This window comes from Nerophis ophidion, linkage group LG11 (genome assembly GCF_033978795.1).
Source record: "Nerophis ophidion isolate RoL-2023_Sa linkage group LG11, RoL_Noph_v1.0, whole genome shotgun sequence".
Taxonomy (NCBI): Eukaryota; Metazoa; Chordata; class Actinopteri; order Syngnathiformes; family Syngnathidae; genus Nerophis; species Nerophis ophidion.
The window spans coordinates 62420019-62436734 of record NC_084621.1 but is presented as its reverse complement, the minus strand read 5'-3'; the positions used below and the strand labels follow the sequence as shown (position 1 = coordinate 62436734).

At 39.1% G+C, this 16716-nt stretch overlaps 1 protein-coding gene across 3 annotated transcripts in view; it reads right to left on the bottom strand.

Moving 5' to 3' along the window:
* The window catches only part of me1 (malic enzyme 1, NADP(+)-dependent, cytosolic), a 286578-nt gene that overhangs the window by 20559 nt on the left and 249303 nt on the right, over positions 1 to 16716 (bottom strand). For all 3 annotated transcript variants that reach the window (XR_009808883.1, XM_061916429.1, XM_061916430.1), the window contains one exon: positions 1553 to 1662. Coding sequence is in view for 2 of the 3 variants with exons in the window: in XM_061916429.1 (XP_061772413.1) it covers positions 1553 to 1662 (110 nt within the window). In the remaining variant the exon portion in view is untranslated. The remainder of the gene's footprint in view (positions 1 to 1552; positions 1663 to 16716) is intronic.

The window sequence follows — 16716 nt, the reverse complement described above, 5'->3', positions numbered from 1 at the left end:
TAACAGCTTACTTACGGAACAAATTACAATATCGCATACACTAATGTAAAGCATGTCACCTAGGAACTCCAAAATTATTATCTGCTCAGTTTTGACCAAAATTGAGTTACTGGGAGATCTGCTGGGTCAAAAGTATACATACAGCAACATACATTATCAAATTAGCTTCATGGCATGGCCTCTTAACTCTATGTGAGTGATTATGATTGACAACACCTGTTAACTTGAATAGGGCTCATGTGATGTAGTCATTAGACCAGTGCTTCTTAACCTGGGTTCGATCGAACCCTAGGGGTTCGGTGAGTCGGCCTCAGGGGTTCGGTGGAGGTCAAAACACACCTGACTCATCATGTCAATACAAACTTCTCCCTATCGGCATATTACGGGTATGGCAACAGCTGACTGATTTGCAGGTGTGTAATTTGTTGTGAGTTTATGCACTGTATTGGTTTTGTTGTTCATTTTGTGCACCAGTAAAAAAAACATGGTAACACTTTAGTATGGGGAACATATTCACCATTAATTAGATGCTTATTAACATGCAAATTAGTAACATATTGGCTCTTAACTAGTCATTATTAAGTACTTATTAATGCTTTATTCAGCATGGCCTTATTATACCCCTAACCCTCCAACCCTGACCCTAACCAAATAACTCTAAATTAAGTCTTTATTACTTAGAATATGTTCCCCTCGTGTCCAAATAACTCTAAATTAAGTCTTTATTACTTACAATATGTTCCCCTAGTGCTGCGATGAGGTGGCGACTTGTCCAGGGTGTACCCCGCCTTCCGCTCGATTGTAGCTGAGATAGGCGGCAGCGCCCCCCGCTACCCCAAAAAGGGAATAAGCGGTAGAAAATGGATGGATGGATGGGTTCCCCTAGTGTCCAAATAACTCTAAAATAAGTCTTTGTTACTTAGAATAGGTTCCCCACACCAAAGTGTTACCAAAAACATATAACTTTGTCTTGAATTTGAAAAAAATACAAACATTTTATTTTTCACTAAAGAAGGGTTCGGTGAATGCGCATATGAAACTGGTGGAGTTCGGTACCTCCAACAAGGTCAAGAACCACTGCATTAGACTCTGTTTCAAACGCCACAATGGGAAAGTCAAAGGAACTCGGCACAGATCTGAAAAAAAGGAATCATTGACTTGAACAAGTCAGGAAAGTCACTTGGAGCCATTTCGAAGCAGCTTAGGGTCCCAAAAGCAACTGTTCAGATAATTGTTTGTAATTACAAAGTGCCTGGCATGTAACCAAATATTAACATTGCTGTATGTATACTTTTGACCCAGCAGATTTGGTCACATTTTCAGTAGACCCATAATAAATTCATAAAATAATCAAACTTCACAAATGTTTTTTGTGACCAAGTATGTGCTCCAATCACTCTATCACAAAAAAATAGGAGTTGTAGAAACGATTGGAAACTCAAGACAGCCAAGACATTATGTTCTTTACAAGTGTATGTAAACTTTTGACCACAACTGTGTATTAAAAAGTGTGCGTGCGTTTGTGCGCGGGCGTGATTGTGCATTAAACTACCTTGAATGTCATCGTTGAAAGTGCAATACTTGTTTCTGTACTTGCTCAGCAAGCGGAAAGCATTAGTGTTTGCAAAGTCTTCGAATTGGATCAGGCAGTCTATTCCGTACCTGTGAACACAAGAGACATATTTGATGTTGTTGATCATTTCAAGATATTGTGTTAAGATGAGGACCAATATGAAATCATACAGTGTCTAAGTAAATGGTGTTCAAAGTATGGCCAAGAGCAGGGGTGTTCAAAGTTTTTAACGGCCCCACGGTACATTTTAAAATTACAATTGAAAAAAATTAAAATCATAAAAAGTGATATAAAAGAGCAAACAGGTGAAATGTAACAAGAAAATGTCACAATGCTTTAATAACACAAAGCTGCCATGCAGGCTGTTTCTTTACTTAAATAATAATAAAGAATCAAAATCAATGTCATTTTGAATTGTTGACCTATTCAAGGCTTCAATTACGTCACTTTAAATATTCCACTTTCAGACATTTTTTGGGGAAAATGTTGCATATTTTGTGTTTTGCCATATAAAAAACGGAGCCATTTTTTTTTCTCTAAAGAAGGTCCTAAAACATACAAACAAAAAACGTAAACAACAATAAAACTTAAAATCGACGGATACATCTGAAGTTGATCTCGAGATTATTGTGCTAAAAGTAAACAGTAAAAAAAATATGTAATTTATTTTTCAACACTTTAATGAGTAGGACACTTTTGGATCCCCGATTATTTTAGTGTGATTTGTTTTTATGTGTCATTGCTCAAAAAATAATAATGAATCAAAATCCAAAATTAAGGCTCCAATATTCCACCTAAAAAAGTTATTGGGTGAAAATATTGCATATTTTGTGTTTTTTCCATTTTTTTCCCCTAATGTTGATCTAGAGATTTAAAACTTGCATAATAATACAAATAATAATACTGAATAATGACACATTTTTAATATTATTTTTGACCAAAACCCTTTGGGGTCCCTGGGATCATTGTGAATTGTGAATTATATTTATATAGCGCTTTTTCTCTAGTGACTCAAAGCGCTTTACATAGTGAAACCCAATATATAAGTCACATTCAAACCAGTGTGGGTGGCACTGGGAGCAGGTGGGTAAAGTGTCTTGCCCAAGGACACAACGGCAGTGACTAGGTTGGCAGAAGTAGGAATCGAACCTGCAACCCTCAAGTTGCTGGCACGGCCACTCTACCAACCGAGCTAATACATTTAGGCCTCATAACTGAATGGAGGCCTAAATGTATTTTTTTATACATATATTGTATTGGTTTTTAAAATAAAAATTATAAAAAATGGCCCCCGCTTGCTTTGGGAAAAGTTTGGACACCCCTGGGCAAGAGAGAATTTTCAATCCGGCCAATTGTTTTTTATTAGCATTTATTGCATATTCTGAAACTGAAAATGATGAACTTTTTTGAAATATAAAATTGGACAATGCACTAATAACCATTTGCTTTGTCTAAAATAGATTGGCCTAAAAATGTACATTCAGGATTGGTTTTGGCGAAGCGAAGAAAATCTGTTCTCACAGCACTTGATTCACTTTACGACAATGCCTCACAATGGCTTTTAATGAAGACTGTCAAAGATGCACCAATGAAGAGGGTGACAAAAACGTGAATGTAAAAGAAAAGGGAAAAAACACACCACCCAGTGTGCTAATAAACCAGCAATGTTAAATTTAACATGACGACAACACAGCAACAGACACCAGTGCCAACAAATGATTATAAAACATTAAACAACAAAAATAAGCTTTGTGTTATGAGCCGTTACATTTTTGCAACGATATTTTGGACAGAGGAATGCCAAGTTCTCATGTCTCCCATCAGAAGGACCTTCTGTTAAGGAATTCTCAGAATGTTTGCACAGGCTGCTTAGTCTTTGAGATAAAAATCTGCAAGAGTAGTAAGGAGGGAAATAATGACCAGCTGGAGCTGTCAGTCTGACCATTCTAACCTTCTGTCTGAAAAGTCAAACCGTTATTAATAAGCTGTTGAAACCTACAGACGATTCTCTAAGTTATGCGTTCTAGCTAAAATTCTTGATAAGTTTGTTTGGGAACTACTTAAAGAATTGTTAGACACCTATGGTCTGCTTTCACAACATCAATCAGATTTTACAAAAAGACATCACACCATAACCACTGCTATCAAAGTTATGATTGACATTATTCAGGCATTGGATTGCAAAAAAAATATTGTGCAGCTCTTTGTATTTATTGACCTGTCAATAGCATGACATTTGGCAGACAGACTGCACAGGATCGGCCTATCTCAGTTTGCTGGGTCCTTTTTGTCTTTTCTCTATTAAAGGGCGTGCCTCAGGGTTCCATATTAGGTGTGTTGTTGTTTTCCATCTATGTAAATAATCTCTGTGATTATGTGTTGGAAGCTGCGTCCCATTTTTATGCAGATGACACTGCCATATATTGTTTGTTCCCCACTGTAGCGTGAAGCCTTGGGCTTCTGCAGTCTGCTTTTGATGTTGTTCAGTCCCAGCTGACTTAGCTTGGACTTGTGCTGAATGCACACTGTAAAAAATGGCCGTAGAAATTGTTATTTTTAAATAGCAACAGTAAAACACCGTAAAATCAACAATGGTAAATCACTGTAGTAGATGTAGCGGATTCCTAGAAATCAATAACGAGTACATAACTTAACTATATCGGTTATAATATGTAGAAAACAAATGACTTTCCTGTGAAAACGTTGAAAAATGGTCAAATTTATTTGCAAATACCGTAATGTCACAAGCATGCAAATACTAAATTAACAATATTATTCTGTCTAAATTCAAGATTTTGGAGATTGTACATATAAGTCTCCCGTCCAAGGGCAAAACCTAGTAACTAATTTCTAGCTGATTTTGAGAAAACAAAGGAAAACCAATCTATCTTGATGCTGTCTTACAAAGATCTACAAAGTCATCAAACGTATAGATGTTTTCTTGAGCTTTCATTTTCTTGCCGATTGAGCCATGGATTGAATCTGCTCTCATGAACGTGTGCCCTTTCTCAAGGATATTTTATCACAATCTCGGGTGGGCCCCATTCTGCGTTTGCACAATGGGCAAGAGCCGTGTACAGCGTCCAGTTTTTATTTTTGACCTCCACAGTTATCGGCCCCAAAAGAGTATGCAAGGGGAAGAATCAAGAACAATACATTTAATGAAGGTGCTTGCAACGTCCTGGGCCAATCTTCCAAATATCCCCTCGTGCCATAATATCACATAATCAGGTTGACCGTCGGCCCCCATTCGTGCAAATGTCTCATTAAAGACAATAAGGCGACTGACAAAGAAGCTCCGATTGGTCCCTTGAGATACTAGGTTTTTCTGTTGTATCTACACGGTTATGTGGTAGTTGCTAGGTCCTGCCATGCGCGTGACAGCTTACTTACGGAACAAATTACAAGCATACACTAATGTGAAGCATATCACCTAGGAACTCCAGAATTATTATCAGCTCAGTTTTGACCAAAATTGAGTTACTGGGTTTTGCCTTTGGACGGGAGAAATGTACAGCGTAGGACCATTAACAATTCAGCAAAATCATACTTTAATTCCTACAGAAAGAAGAAGTTAAATATATGGTATCTTTTACTGTATGAAATGTTGTTTTCAATGATTACTTTAAGTATAACTAAGCCCACAGAGAACTTGTTTCTGCTGACCTCTGCTGTTAGTGGACATACAATAATAATGTTGATTGAGCAGGTCCCAACGTTGACTATTTACTCCACAGTATTTATTTGTGTAATAAAACAATGCAGAACAGCAGTCCACTACAAGTCATGCACTGGCTCTTGAATGTAAAAGTACCGGTTTGTATGGCTGGAGGAAATAGAAGAAAGCAATGTTAGACGATGACATTAACCAGCAGCATCTGGCTATGCACAGACATACAATATATGACAGGAGAAGAAATAAACAATAGCCTCTTACTGACATAATCTATCATCAATTATATTACCTGGGACAATGATGTAAGGAGAACTTACATATCTGGTAGCCTATACACTATTGGTCCATGAAACACTATACAGAAACACCCATTGGGCGTTCTTGTGTCATAACAGAAACGCCCAGGCCTCAGCTGAACCCTTCTGACATTCTTCAGGCTTTTTCTCTATCTTGATTGAGGAAAGAAAGAGAGAGTCCCCCATATTCTTACAGTTTGCAATAAATACAAAACCCAAAACCAGTGAAGTTGGCACGTTGTGTAAATCGTAAATGAAAATGGAATACAATGATTTGCAAATCCTTTTCAACCTATATTCAATAGAATAAACTGCAAAGACAACATATTTAACATACTAACTAATTTGGAATTTGATGCCCGTTTCAAAAAAGCTGGCACAAGGGTCAAAAATGACTGAGAAAGTTGAAGAATGCTCATCAAACACCTATTTGGAACATCCCGCAGGTGAACAGGCTAATTGGGAACAGGTGGGTATAAAAGCTGCTTCCCTGAAATGCTCAGTCATACACAAACAAGAATTGGGAAACAGTCACCACTTTGTGACAAATGTGTGAGCAAACTGTCCAACAGTTTAAGAACAACATTTCTCAACAAGCTATTGCAAGGAACTTAGGGATTTCAACATCTAAAGTGCGTAATATCATCAAAAGGTTCAGAGAATCTGGAGAAATCACTGCACGTGAGCAATGATATTATGAACTTTCGATCCCTCAGGCGGCACTGCATCAAAAAAAACATCAGTGTATAAAGGATATCACCACATGGGTTCAGGAACACTTCAGAAAACCACAGTCGTCGCTAAATCTGTAAATGCAGGTTAAAACTCTCCTATGCAAAGAGAAAGACATTCATCAAAAACACCCAGAAACCCCACCGGCTTTGCTGGGCCAGAGCTCATCTTAGATGTACTGTCAAAGCGCTTTGGGCTCCTTAAAAAGGGGTAGAAAAGCGCTATACAAGTACAACAACCATTTGATGCAAAGTGGAAAAGTGTTCTGTGGTCTGATAAGTCCACTTTTCGAATTGGTTTTAGAAACTGTGGACATCTTGTTCTCCAGAACAAAGAGGAAAAGAACCATCCGGACCGTTATAAGCGCAAAGTTCAAAAGCCAGCATCTGTGATGGAATTTGATGCCTGTTTCAAAAAAGCTGGCACAAGGGTCAAAAATGACTGAGAAAGTTGAAGAATGCTCATCAAACACCTATTTGGAACATCCCACAGGTGAACAGGCTAATTGGGAACAGGTGGGTATAAAAGCTGCTTCCCTGAAATGCTCAGTCATACACAAACAAGGATTGGGAAACAGTCACCACTTTGTGACAAATGTGTGAGCAAACTGTCCAACAGTTTAAGAACAACATTTCTCAACAAGCTATTGCAAGGAACTTAGGGATTTCAACATCTAAAGTGCGTAATATCATCAAAAGGTTCAGAGAATCTGGAGAAATCACTGCACGTGAGCAATGATATTATGAACTTTCGATCCCTCAGGCGGCACTGCATCAAAAAAAACATCAGTGTATAAAGGATATCACCACATGGGTTCAGGAACACTTCAGAAAACCACAGTCGTCGCTAAATCTGTAAATGCAGGTTAAAACTCTCCTATGCAAAGAGAAAGACATTCATCAAAAACACCCAGAAACGCCACCGGCTTTGCTGGGCCAGAGCTCATCTAAGATGTACTGTCAAAGCGCTTTGGGCTCCTTAAAAAGGGGTAGAAAAGCGCTATACAAGTACAACAACCATTTGATGCAAAGTGGAAAAGTGTTCTGTGGTCTGATAAGTCCACTTTTCGAATTGGTTTTAGAAACTGTGGACATCTTGTTCTCCAGAACAAAGAGGAAAAGAACCATCCGGACCGTTATAAGCGCAAAGTTCAAAAGCCAGCATCTGTGATGGAATTTGATGCCTGTTTCAAAAAAGCTGGCACAAGGGTCAAAAATGACTGAGAAAGTTGAAGAATGCTCATCAAACACCTATTTGGAACATCCCACAGGTGAACAGGCTAATTGGGAACAGGTGGGTATAAAAGCTGCTTCCCTGAAATGCTCAGTCATACACAAACAAGGATTGGGAAACAGTCACCACTTTGTGACAAATGTGTGAGCAAACTGTCCAACAGTTTAAGAACAACATTTCTCAACAAGCTATTGCAAGGAACTTAGGGATTTCAACATCTAAAGTGCGTAATATCATCAAAAGGTTCAGAGAATCTGGAGAAATCACTGCACGTGAGCAATGATATTATGAACTTTCGATCCCTCAGGCGGCACTGCATCAAAAATAACATCAGTGTATAAAGGATATCACCACATGGGTTCAGGAACACTTCAGAAAACCACAGTCGTCGCTAAATCTGTAAATGCAGGTTAAAACTCTCCTATGCAAAGAGAAAGACATTCATCAAAAACACCCAGAAACCCCACCGGCTTTGCTGGGCCAGAGCTCATCTAAGATGTACTGTCAAAGCGCTTTGGGCTCCTTAAAAAGGGGTAGAAAAGCGCTATACAAGTACAACAACCATTTGATGCAAAGTGGAAAAGTGTTCTGTGGTGTGATTAGTCCACATTTCAAATTATTTTTAGAAAGTGTGGACGTCTTGTTCTCCGGAACAAAGAGGAAAAGAACCATCCGGACTGTTATAGGCGCAAAGTTAAGAAGCCAGCATCTGTGTTGGTATGGTGGTGTATTAGTGCCTAAGGCATGGGAACTTACACTTCTGTGAAGGCACCATTAATGCTGAAAGGTAAATAAAGGTTTTGGAGCAACATATGTTGTCATCCAAGCAAGGTTATCATGGACGCCCCTGCTTATTTCAGCAAGATAATGCCAAGCCACGTGTTACAACAGCGTGGCTTCATAATAAAAGAGTGCAGGTCCTAAACTGGCCTGCCTGTAGTCCAGACCTGTCTCCCATTGAAAATGTGTGGCGCTATATAAAGCCTAAAATACCACCACAGAGACCACGGACTGTTGAACAACTTAAGCTGTACATCAAGCAAGAATGGGAAAGAGTTCCACCTGAAAAGCTTCAAAAATTGGTCTCCTCGGTTCCCAAATGTTTACCGAGTGTTGTTAAAAGGAAAGGCCATGTAACACAGTGGTAAAAATGCCCATGTGCCATTTTTTTTGCAATATGTTGCTGCCACTAAATGTTAAGTTAATGATCAGGTGACGACCCCGTTGTGAGGAAGACAGGCGGCGACCCCCACCGGGAAGGAGACAGGCAGGGGCGGAGCCAAAACAAGACAGAACGTTGTCATTCTTGTGGACGAACTCACTGGGGCAGAAGGGAGTCCTGGTAGCGACATCACTGATGAGGTCATCCAAGCAGGGAGGCACGGTACCGTTATGGAAGACCTCACAGGAGCAGGAAGGCTTGCTGGTAGCGACGTTACAGATGAGGTCATCCAAATAGTGAGGCCTGGCAGGTGCATTGCGGTTGACCTCACTGGAGTAGGAACTAGCTGTGCCTTCCCAGGTGCACTGCTACTCATAGCCCCCCGATCAAGGGACGGATGTCCCCAGAGAGGCCAACAGACGACAGGGATGGGTGGGAGGGAGCTTTAAGATAAGCTGCAGAACGCTTCCATGTGGCCATCAGGGCCAAAATCAAGTCAGGCCGCGGGGTCACTCCCTGGCTGGATCATTTCTGTCATGGTTCGGTGAACATTGCTTGCAGCGTGACCCCAAGGATGCAAAGATTGGCAGGCGGAATGCAGGGAAAACTAAGTTAAATTACAACAGGCAGCATGGAACAAAGACTGGCACACAAAGCAGACTACCAAGTCCAATGATCCAGCACTGAAAGAGGGACCCAGGTGGAATTAAATGTAACCTACCAATGAGAATCAGGTGTGCTGGCAGGATATGGAACAGAAAGTAAAGGTGCTTCAAAAATACTGACAAAACAAGACCAAAAGGACAGGAAGTGATTCTAAACACAGTTAGTCGATAAAAAAATCAAAATAATCATGAATGGTGGGTCAAACAAGTTGAAAAGAAAACTGTTTACCATGGATTGATTGACGTGGACCCCGACTTAAAGAAGTTGAAAAACCTATTCGGGTGTTACAATTTAGTGGTCTATTGTACGGACATGCACCTGGGGATAGGTTGATTGGCAACACTAAATTGGCCCTAGTGTGTGAATGTGAGTGTGAATGTTGTCTGTCTATCTGTGTTGGCCCTGCGATGAGGTGGCGACTTGTCCAGGGTGTAAACCGCCTTCCGCCCGATTGTAGCTGAGATAGGCCCCGAAAGGGAATAAGCGGTAGAAAAATGGATGGAATGGATGGATGTACAGAATATGTACTGTACTGTGCAATCTACTAATAAAAGTTTCAATCAATCAAGTCTTGTACTTGCAGAGTTTTGCCCTTATGTTTTTGTAGTTGCAGTTTCTGAGCAAATTTGGTCGCGTTTAGTCGAACACATTTAAATGACACGCATGGAGTGTGCTGAACTTATTATTTATCATTGCATTTCAATTATTGGAGTTTTGATTGATTGATTGAATCTCTTATAAGTAGATTGCACAGTACAGTACATATTCCGTACAATTGACCACTAAACGGTAACCAGAGGTGGGTAGTAACGTGCTACATTTACTCCGTTACATCTATTTGAGTAACTTTTGGGATAAATTGTACTTCTAAGAGTAGTTTTACTGCAACATACTTTTACTTTTACTTGAGTATATTTATAGAGAAGAAACACTACTTTTTCTCCATTGCATTTATCTACATTCAGCTCAATACTCGCTACTGATTTTTATCGATCTGTTAATGCACGCTTTGTTTTGTTTTGTCAGACAGACCTTCAAAGTAGGATCTATCTCATGCCTGCGTTTCACCAATCAAATGCAGTCACTGGTTACGTTTGACTCCGTTTCACCAATCAAATGCAGTCACTGGTGACCTTTGACTCAGTTTCACCAATCAAACAGAGCCGGGCGGTCACATGATTAACTGCATTTTATTTCTTTTTATAAACCTTTATTTAAAAATGTCAACATTTACAAACAGTTGAAAATAATAATCAAAGTAAGTACAAAAACAGTACAAAACAGTATAAAAAACTGTACAAAACAGCGCCAGGGGGTTGTAAATTCAAAGTAACTCAAATAGAATGCAAAAAATATATATACATATAAAATAAACAAAGTGCAAAGCCATAGGCTCACTCAGTCTCAGTAAATAACTTACATTTGGAACACAGCATCATCGTTTTCACAGCTTTTTGGTTGTTAGAGGTAGAGTGTTTTAATGTAGAGTTCTAAATATTTTTTAAAGGCACAAAAAACAGGTCGGGTATTGAGAAACTTACATTTGTTAATATAAAACTTAGCCAGTAGAATAATAAGCTTGCAAAGGTAAAATTATTTTTCAAATTTTTTTTTCAATACAGTGTAAAACCAAATATATATTATTTAATATATATTATTGTTTTAGTTGCTTAAAAGAGATATTCCTGGCTGTGAATTTGTTCATTGCTATTTTAATGTTTTTGTGCATTACTTGTTGCCGTCATCATTAAACAAACAGGTTACTCATCAGTTACTCAGTACTTGAGTAGTTTTTTCACAACGTACTTTTTACTTTTACTCAAGTAAATATTTGGGTGACTACTCCTTACTTTTACTTGAGTAATACATCTCTAAAATAACATTACTCTTACTTGAGTACAATTTCTAGCTACTCTACCCGCCAGAGTCCACGTTAATCAATTAAACACATGGAGAACACTTGAAGTTTGTCTGTGCTTTTGTTTTACTTGAGAGAAGGTTAAAATCTGGCATTTCTAAGATACTTATTCATTAAAGGTAAGTAAACAGAACACGGCTAATAAAATGTTCGGGGACGGTGTGGCGCGGTTGGAAGAGTGGCCGTGCCAGTAATCTGAGGGTTCCTAGTTCAATCCCCACCTTGTACCAACCGAGTCACGTCCGTTGTGTCCTTGATCAAGACACTTCACTCTTGCTCCTGTGTGTGAATGGGTGAATGGGTGAATGTGGAAATAATGTCAAAGCGCTTTGAGTACCTTGAAGGTAGAAAAGCACTATACAAGTATAACCCATTTATCATTTAAATAGCGTAAGGGTGATTGTTATCTGTACACACTGCTTTTGTATGAATTAAACTTCCTGTTCTAAATGCCGATAAATCTTTTGCTCCTGCTACCTTTCAGGTATTTAATTATATCTCTTATGGTTGTGGCCGTAGAAGAAACAACTTGCTGGTGTTTTAAGACAACAAAATGGTGAGTCCCATTGGGTTGAGTTTTTCCTTGCCCTGATGTAGGATCTGAGCCGAGGATGTTGTTGTGGCTTCTGCAGCCCTTTGAGACACTTGTGATTTAGGGCTATGTAAGTAAACATTGATTGATTGATTGATTGATTTAATCAGGTCCCCAAAAAAAGCCTCTTTTTTTTTTTGCTATTTACTTTTTTTTCTTTTAGTAGGCTGAGGTGCAAAACTCAACCAAAATTTGCGAAATACAACATTTTAGAAAACGCAACCACATGACAAAAAACATGATAAAACACAGCGACATTTTAGATGACATAAACTGTAGGGGACACCAGTTCTTGTTTCTGACGGGAGAGAACCCTTGTTAAAATTTAAGATAATGTTATTGGTGGTTTTACTGCCAGTCAAGAAATGATGTGTGAATGGCAGCTAGACAGGTGGATAGACACTGCAATGCACTTTTAGAAGGTCTCATGATGGGGGTTCGAAGCTTGCTGCGGGGTCGTTCTCCCAGGAAGGCAGACGGACTACTCGGAACATGGCGTGCAGGTAAAAACATGATTTAATCTTTAACTCAAAAAAGTACAAACAAAAAGCGCGCACAAGGCAGAGACACAAACTTTGTGTATGGAAACAAAAACTAACTCTTAGACAGACTATAGACATGAAACCAAAAACACAATTACTGTGACGTGAAACGAGCATCATGAACTATGAGGTGAAAAAAAAAATAGCAATGTCACCACGACGACTGACAGACAAAGACAGGTTTAAATAATGCCTCGGATTAGTGCTCGGGAAGCAGGTGAGTGGGCGAGCACTAATCAGAGGCAGGTGAAAACAATGAGTAACCACGGTGACAAAACAAACAAGGAAGTGCAAAAACAGGAAGCAAAGGAGTTGTCACGCCAAATTTCTTCTCCCCTACAAAGACATTTGGCGTGACAGCCCCTCTAATACCCGAAGGACCTCAATGAGGGCGTGATAATACCAAGTTATATGACTCTTAAGGGTTACAGCTGCAAAATTAGCGAAGCAAAAATAGCTTGAAAGGTTAGCATGCTGGAATGCTAATATTTTTTCCTCACCGTTATTTTTCACCAATGACAATCAGCCAATTACTGTATAATGCTTTTAAAACAGGCAGCTATGTGGGCTGCTTTAAGGTCCTTCCACCCTCATTGGGGTCCTTCAGGCATTAGAGGGGCTGTCATGCAAAATGTCTTCCGGGGGGAAGGTTTTTGTAGGGGGAAGAAATTTGGCGTGACAGCGTCTTAAAGAAAACAGAACATAACTAAACAAAACGTGATCACAAGACATGACGGGAGGTTGCCGGATTGGGCGGTCTGGTTGAGGGTCAGTTCAGCTGATTTTTGGAACCTGGTTTAGGGATAAGTGGTAGAAAATGGATGGATGGATGGATGGTTTTCCCACAAATTATTTTGCAAAAAAAAAAATTTTTACCTATTACTTTGTCATGGTGATGACATGATTTTTAGATTGGTGTCCCTTTGATGTCGACATCCCAAGGCACAGAATGTGGCAGAGTGTTTTTTTGATTAAGCGGCAATAAAACTGGTGAACACGTTTCTGCGTCAATGGAAAACCATGTGTTAATCTAACTTTTGCTATGTTTCTGTTTTTGAGAGATTCCTGCCAGTCCACGGTACAACTCCCGATGAACAACATGAGCACTCCTTAAGCAGAACCACAAGTGTCCACGTTGATTGAGTGCCCCCTTCAACCATGTCTGGACAAGTGCTTCATCATTTCTTCACATATGGACACTTGCTGTGTTTTCAATTGCTCACCTCTGCTTTTTGAGTTTACGTAACAGGTTATTTGATCAGTTCAATCTGTTCTCAGAGATACTGGAAATGTAAAAACATTTTTTTTTGGCTTGGTTATCCATCCATCCATCCATCCATTTTCTACCGCTTATTCCCTTTCGGGGTCGCGGGGGGCGCTGGCGCCTATCTCAGCTACAATCGGGCGGAAGGCGGGGTACACCCTGGACAAGTCGCCACCTCATCGCAGGGCCAACACAGATAGACAGACAACATTTACACTCACATTCACACACTAGGGCCAATTTAATGTTGCCAATCAACCTATTTTCTTAATAATTTCAATTGAAATCTTATTAATAAAATCAATTGCTACCAACTGTAATTTCTGATTTGCCCTATTTTTTTTTACATTGAAACCACAGCTGTCAATAAGATACCTTAAAGTTGAATGTTGCAATAAAAAAAAAATCTACTGCAAAGTTTTTACTATGTTTATCATTGATCAGTTTTACAGTTCATTTTTAAAATGAATTATTGTAAACATGTTTATATTAGATATTTATAAAGCAAATTACTGTCATTGGGTTTATTTTTAAATTATTTTTAGACTAAATCACTGTAAACAAGTTAACAACATGTTTGTGTTTATCACGGTATTTTACCGTAAACAAAAATAGTTCCTTATTGTAAAATAACACACCCTAATATTTCATACAGGTTGACATAATTTTTTTTTACGGTGAGTTTCTGGCAACCACAGTTGCTAGTATTTTACTGTAAATTCTATGGGGTTTTTTTGGAAACTGGTTAACGATATTTTAGTTTTTTTCATTGTAAATTATCGTAATCAAAAACAAACAGATTCAACATCAACATACCATAATGTCCTATACATTGTAACTGTATTTTTTTACGGTGAATTCCTGGCAACCACAGCAACTGGCATTTTACCGTAAATTCTACCGATTTTTTTTAAAGTGCAAATAAAAAGGTGATGGTATTCTTAATTGGCAAAGACTGCGATTTGTGACGGCTGAGTGGCATAGCAACACCATTGACCATTCCAAAGATATCAACTGCTTCTAAGATTGTACTTGAAATGGTCACAATATATAAGTTCTTGGGGATTGTTGTTGATGACAACTTTTCCTTTAAATCACATATAGAAAAACCTGTCTGTAAACTCCTGGGATGCGTCGGCAAGAACACAGCAAAAGGTAAGATGTAAAGTATTTATTAAATAAATAAAAGGGCTAAAAACAAAAACACTGGTGCTAATAAAAAAAGGTAAACACAAGGCGCTAGCATGGAGGCTAGGAATAATAAACCAAAAAACACAAAACTTGGCACAAAGGCACACAAAAGGGAAAACAAATCATCAGCATGAGAGCTAGAATAAAAACAAAGGCGTAGCGTGTAAGCTAGCGAGAATATTCATACAAAAGTCAGTCGTCACTGTTGCTCGAAGGCAAATTAAGAATCCAGGCCGAACTAACAAAAGGGGCGAGCTTAAATAAGGAAGGTGATTAGTAAAACAGGTGTGCAGGGCCCGTGAGTAGCAGGTGAAAACAATATGAAACCATGGTGACAGACTAAACAGGAACTAAGGAGGTCGAACTACAAAATGTGATACAGAAAAGGAACAATAAACAAGAATATGTAAAGATCCGAGCAGCGGATCGCAACACCATTGACCATTCCAAAGATATCAACTGCTTTTAAGATTGTACTTGAAATGGTCACGATATATAATTACTTGGGGAATGTTGTTGATGAGAACTTGTCCTTTAAATCACATATAGAAAAACCTATCCGTAAACTTTATATTAAATTGTGGTTTTTCTTTGGAAACAAGTCCCGTTTTTCCTTACAAGTTAGGAAATGCTTGATCCTGACCACTTTTATGCCTTTGGTAGAATATGGAGATTTACTTTTAATGAATGGACCCAACGCTTATCTGAAAAAACCGGACACTGTATATCACTGGGCCTTACATTTTATTACTGGTTGTGGCAACTCTGTCCACCATTGCACTTTGTATGCAACAGCAAACTGTCTACCCTTGTTAGTCCGCAGTTTTTCCCCTTTTTTTCGTAAATATAAATCACTTCTTGGTCTGGATCCCACCTATTTATGCTATTTTATGTGTAGAGACTCCAGTCGCTACGGTGTAAGGTCACACGACATACTGGGCGTGTTGGTTCCTAGAGCCAACACAAATCTTGGTTTATAAAAAAAAGACTTAAGATATGCCGCTGGTCTTGAACCGCAAGATGCAGAGATGGCAGGCGTAGCGCAGAAAAACACGACTTTAGTGAAAAAAAGGAACTAGTGGAACTGGTAAGTGCACATGAAGGGAAGTGAATTATATTTATATAGCGCTTTTCTCTAGTGACTCAAAGCGCTTTACATAGTGAAACCCAATATCTAAGTTACATTTAAACCAGTGTGGGGGGCACTGGGAGCAGGTGGGTAAAGTGTCTTGCCCAAAGACACAACGGCAGTGACTAGGATGGCGGAAGCGGGAATCGAACCTGCAACCCTCAAGTTGCTGGCACGGCCACTCTACCAACCGAGCTATGCCGCCCCATGAAGGGAATACAGGAAACAGGCAACAGGAAACAATCATCGAGCCCTGACTGGAGGGCGAGGCAGGCACAAATAGTAGCCTGATTGTCAATTGCAACCTGGTGTGCCAGGCTGCCAATCAGGGACGGGTGAGGGAAACGAGCGCTCCGGGAGACATGCAGGGAGTGGAACTAAAATAAGAGCGCTGACAGAAAATAAACACAAACTAAGGGAACACAACCAGACGTGAATGTAACAGATCGTTACAGCTTCATGGTCATGGAATGAATTTCAAAAAGATCTGAGGCTACCTGAACTCATCACGAAGGGGGACAATAAGGCTATTTTAAAGGATCGAGAAAGTAATTCTATTAGGCACTGTACTTGTTTTTAAATAGTTCTGAAATAAGTTTCCACTAAAACAGTTTAGTTTGACCTTGTGTGTGTTTTTCATGTTAATATTGTAAGTATTTTTATTTTTTTTAAATAAAGTTTGCAACTGATGTTATTTCTGTTGTTCTATGTATAATGAAACCTGTTTTGCTGCCCCCTTGGC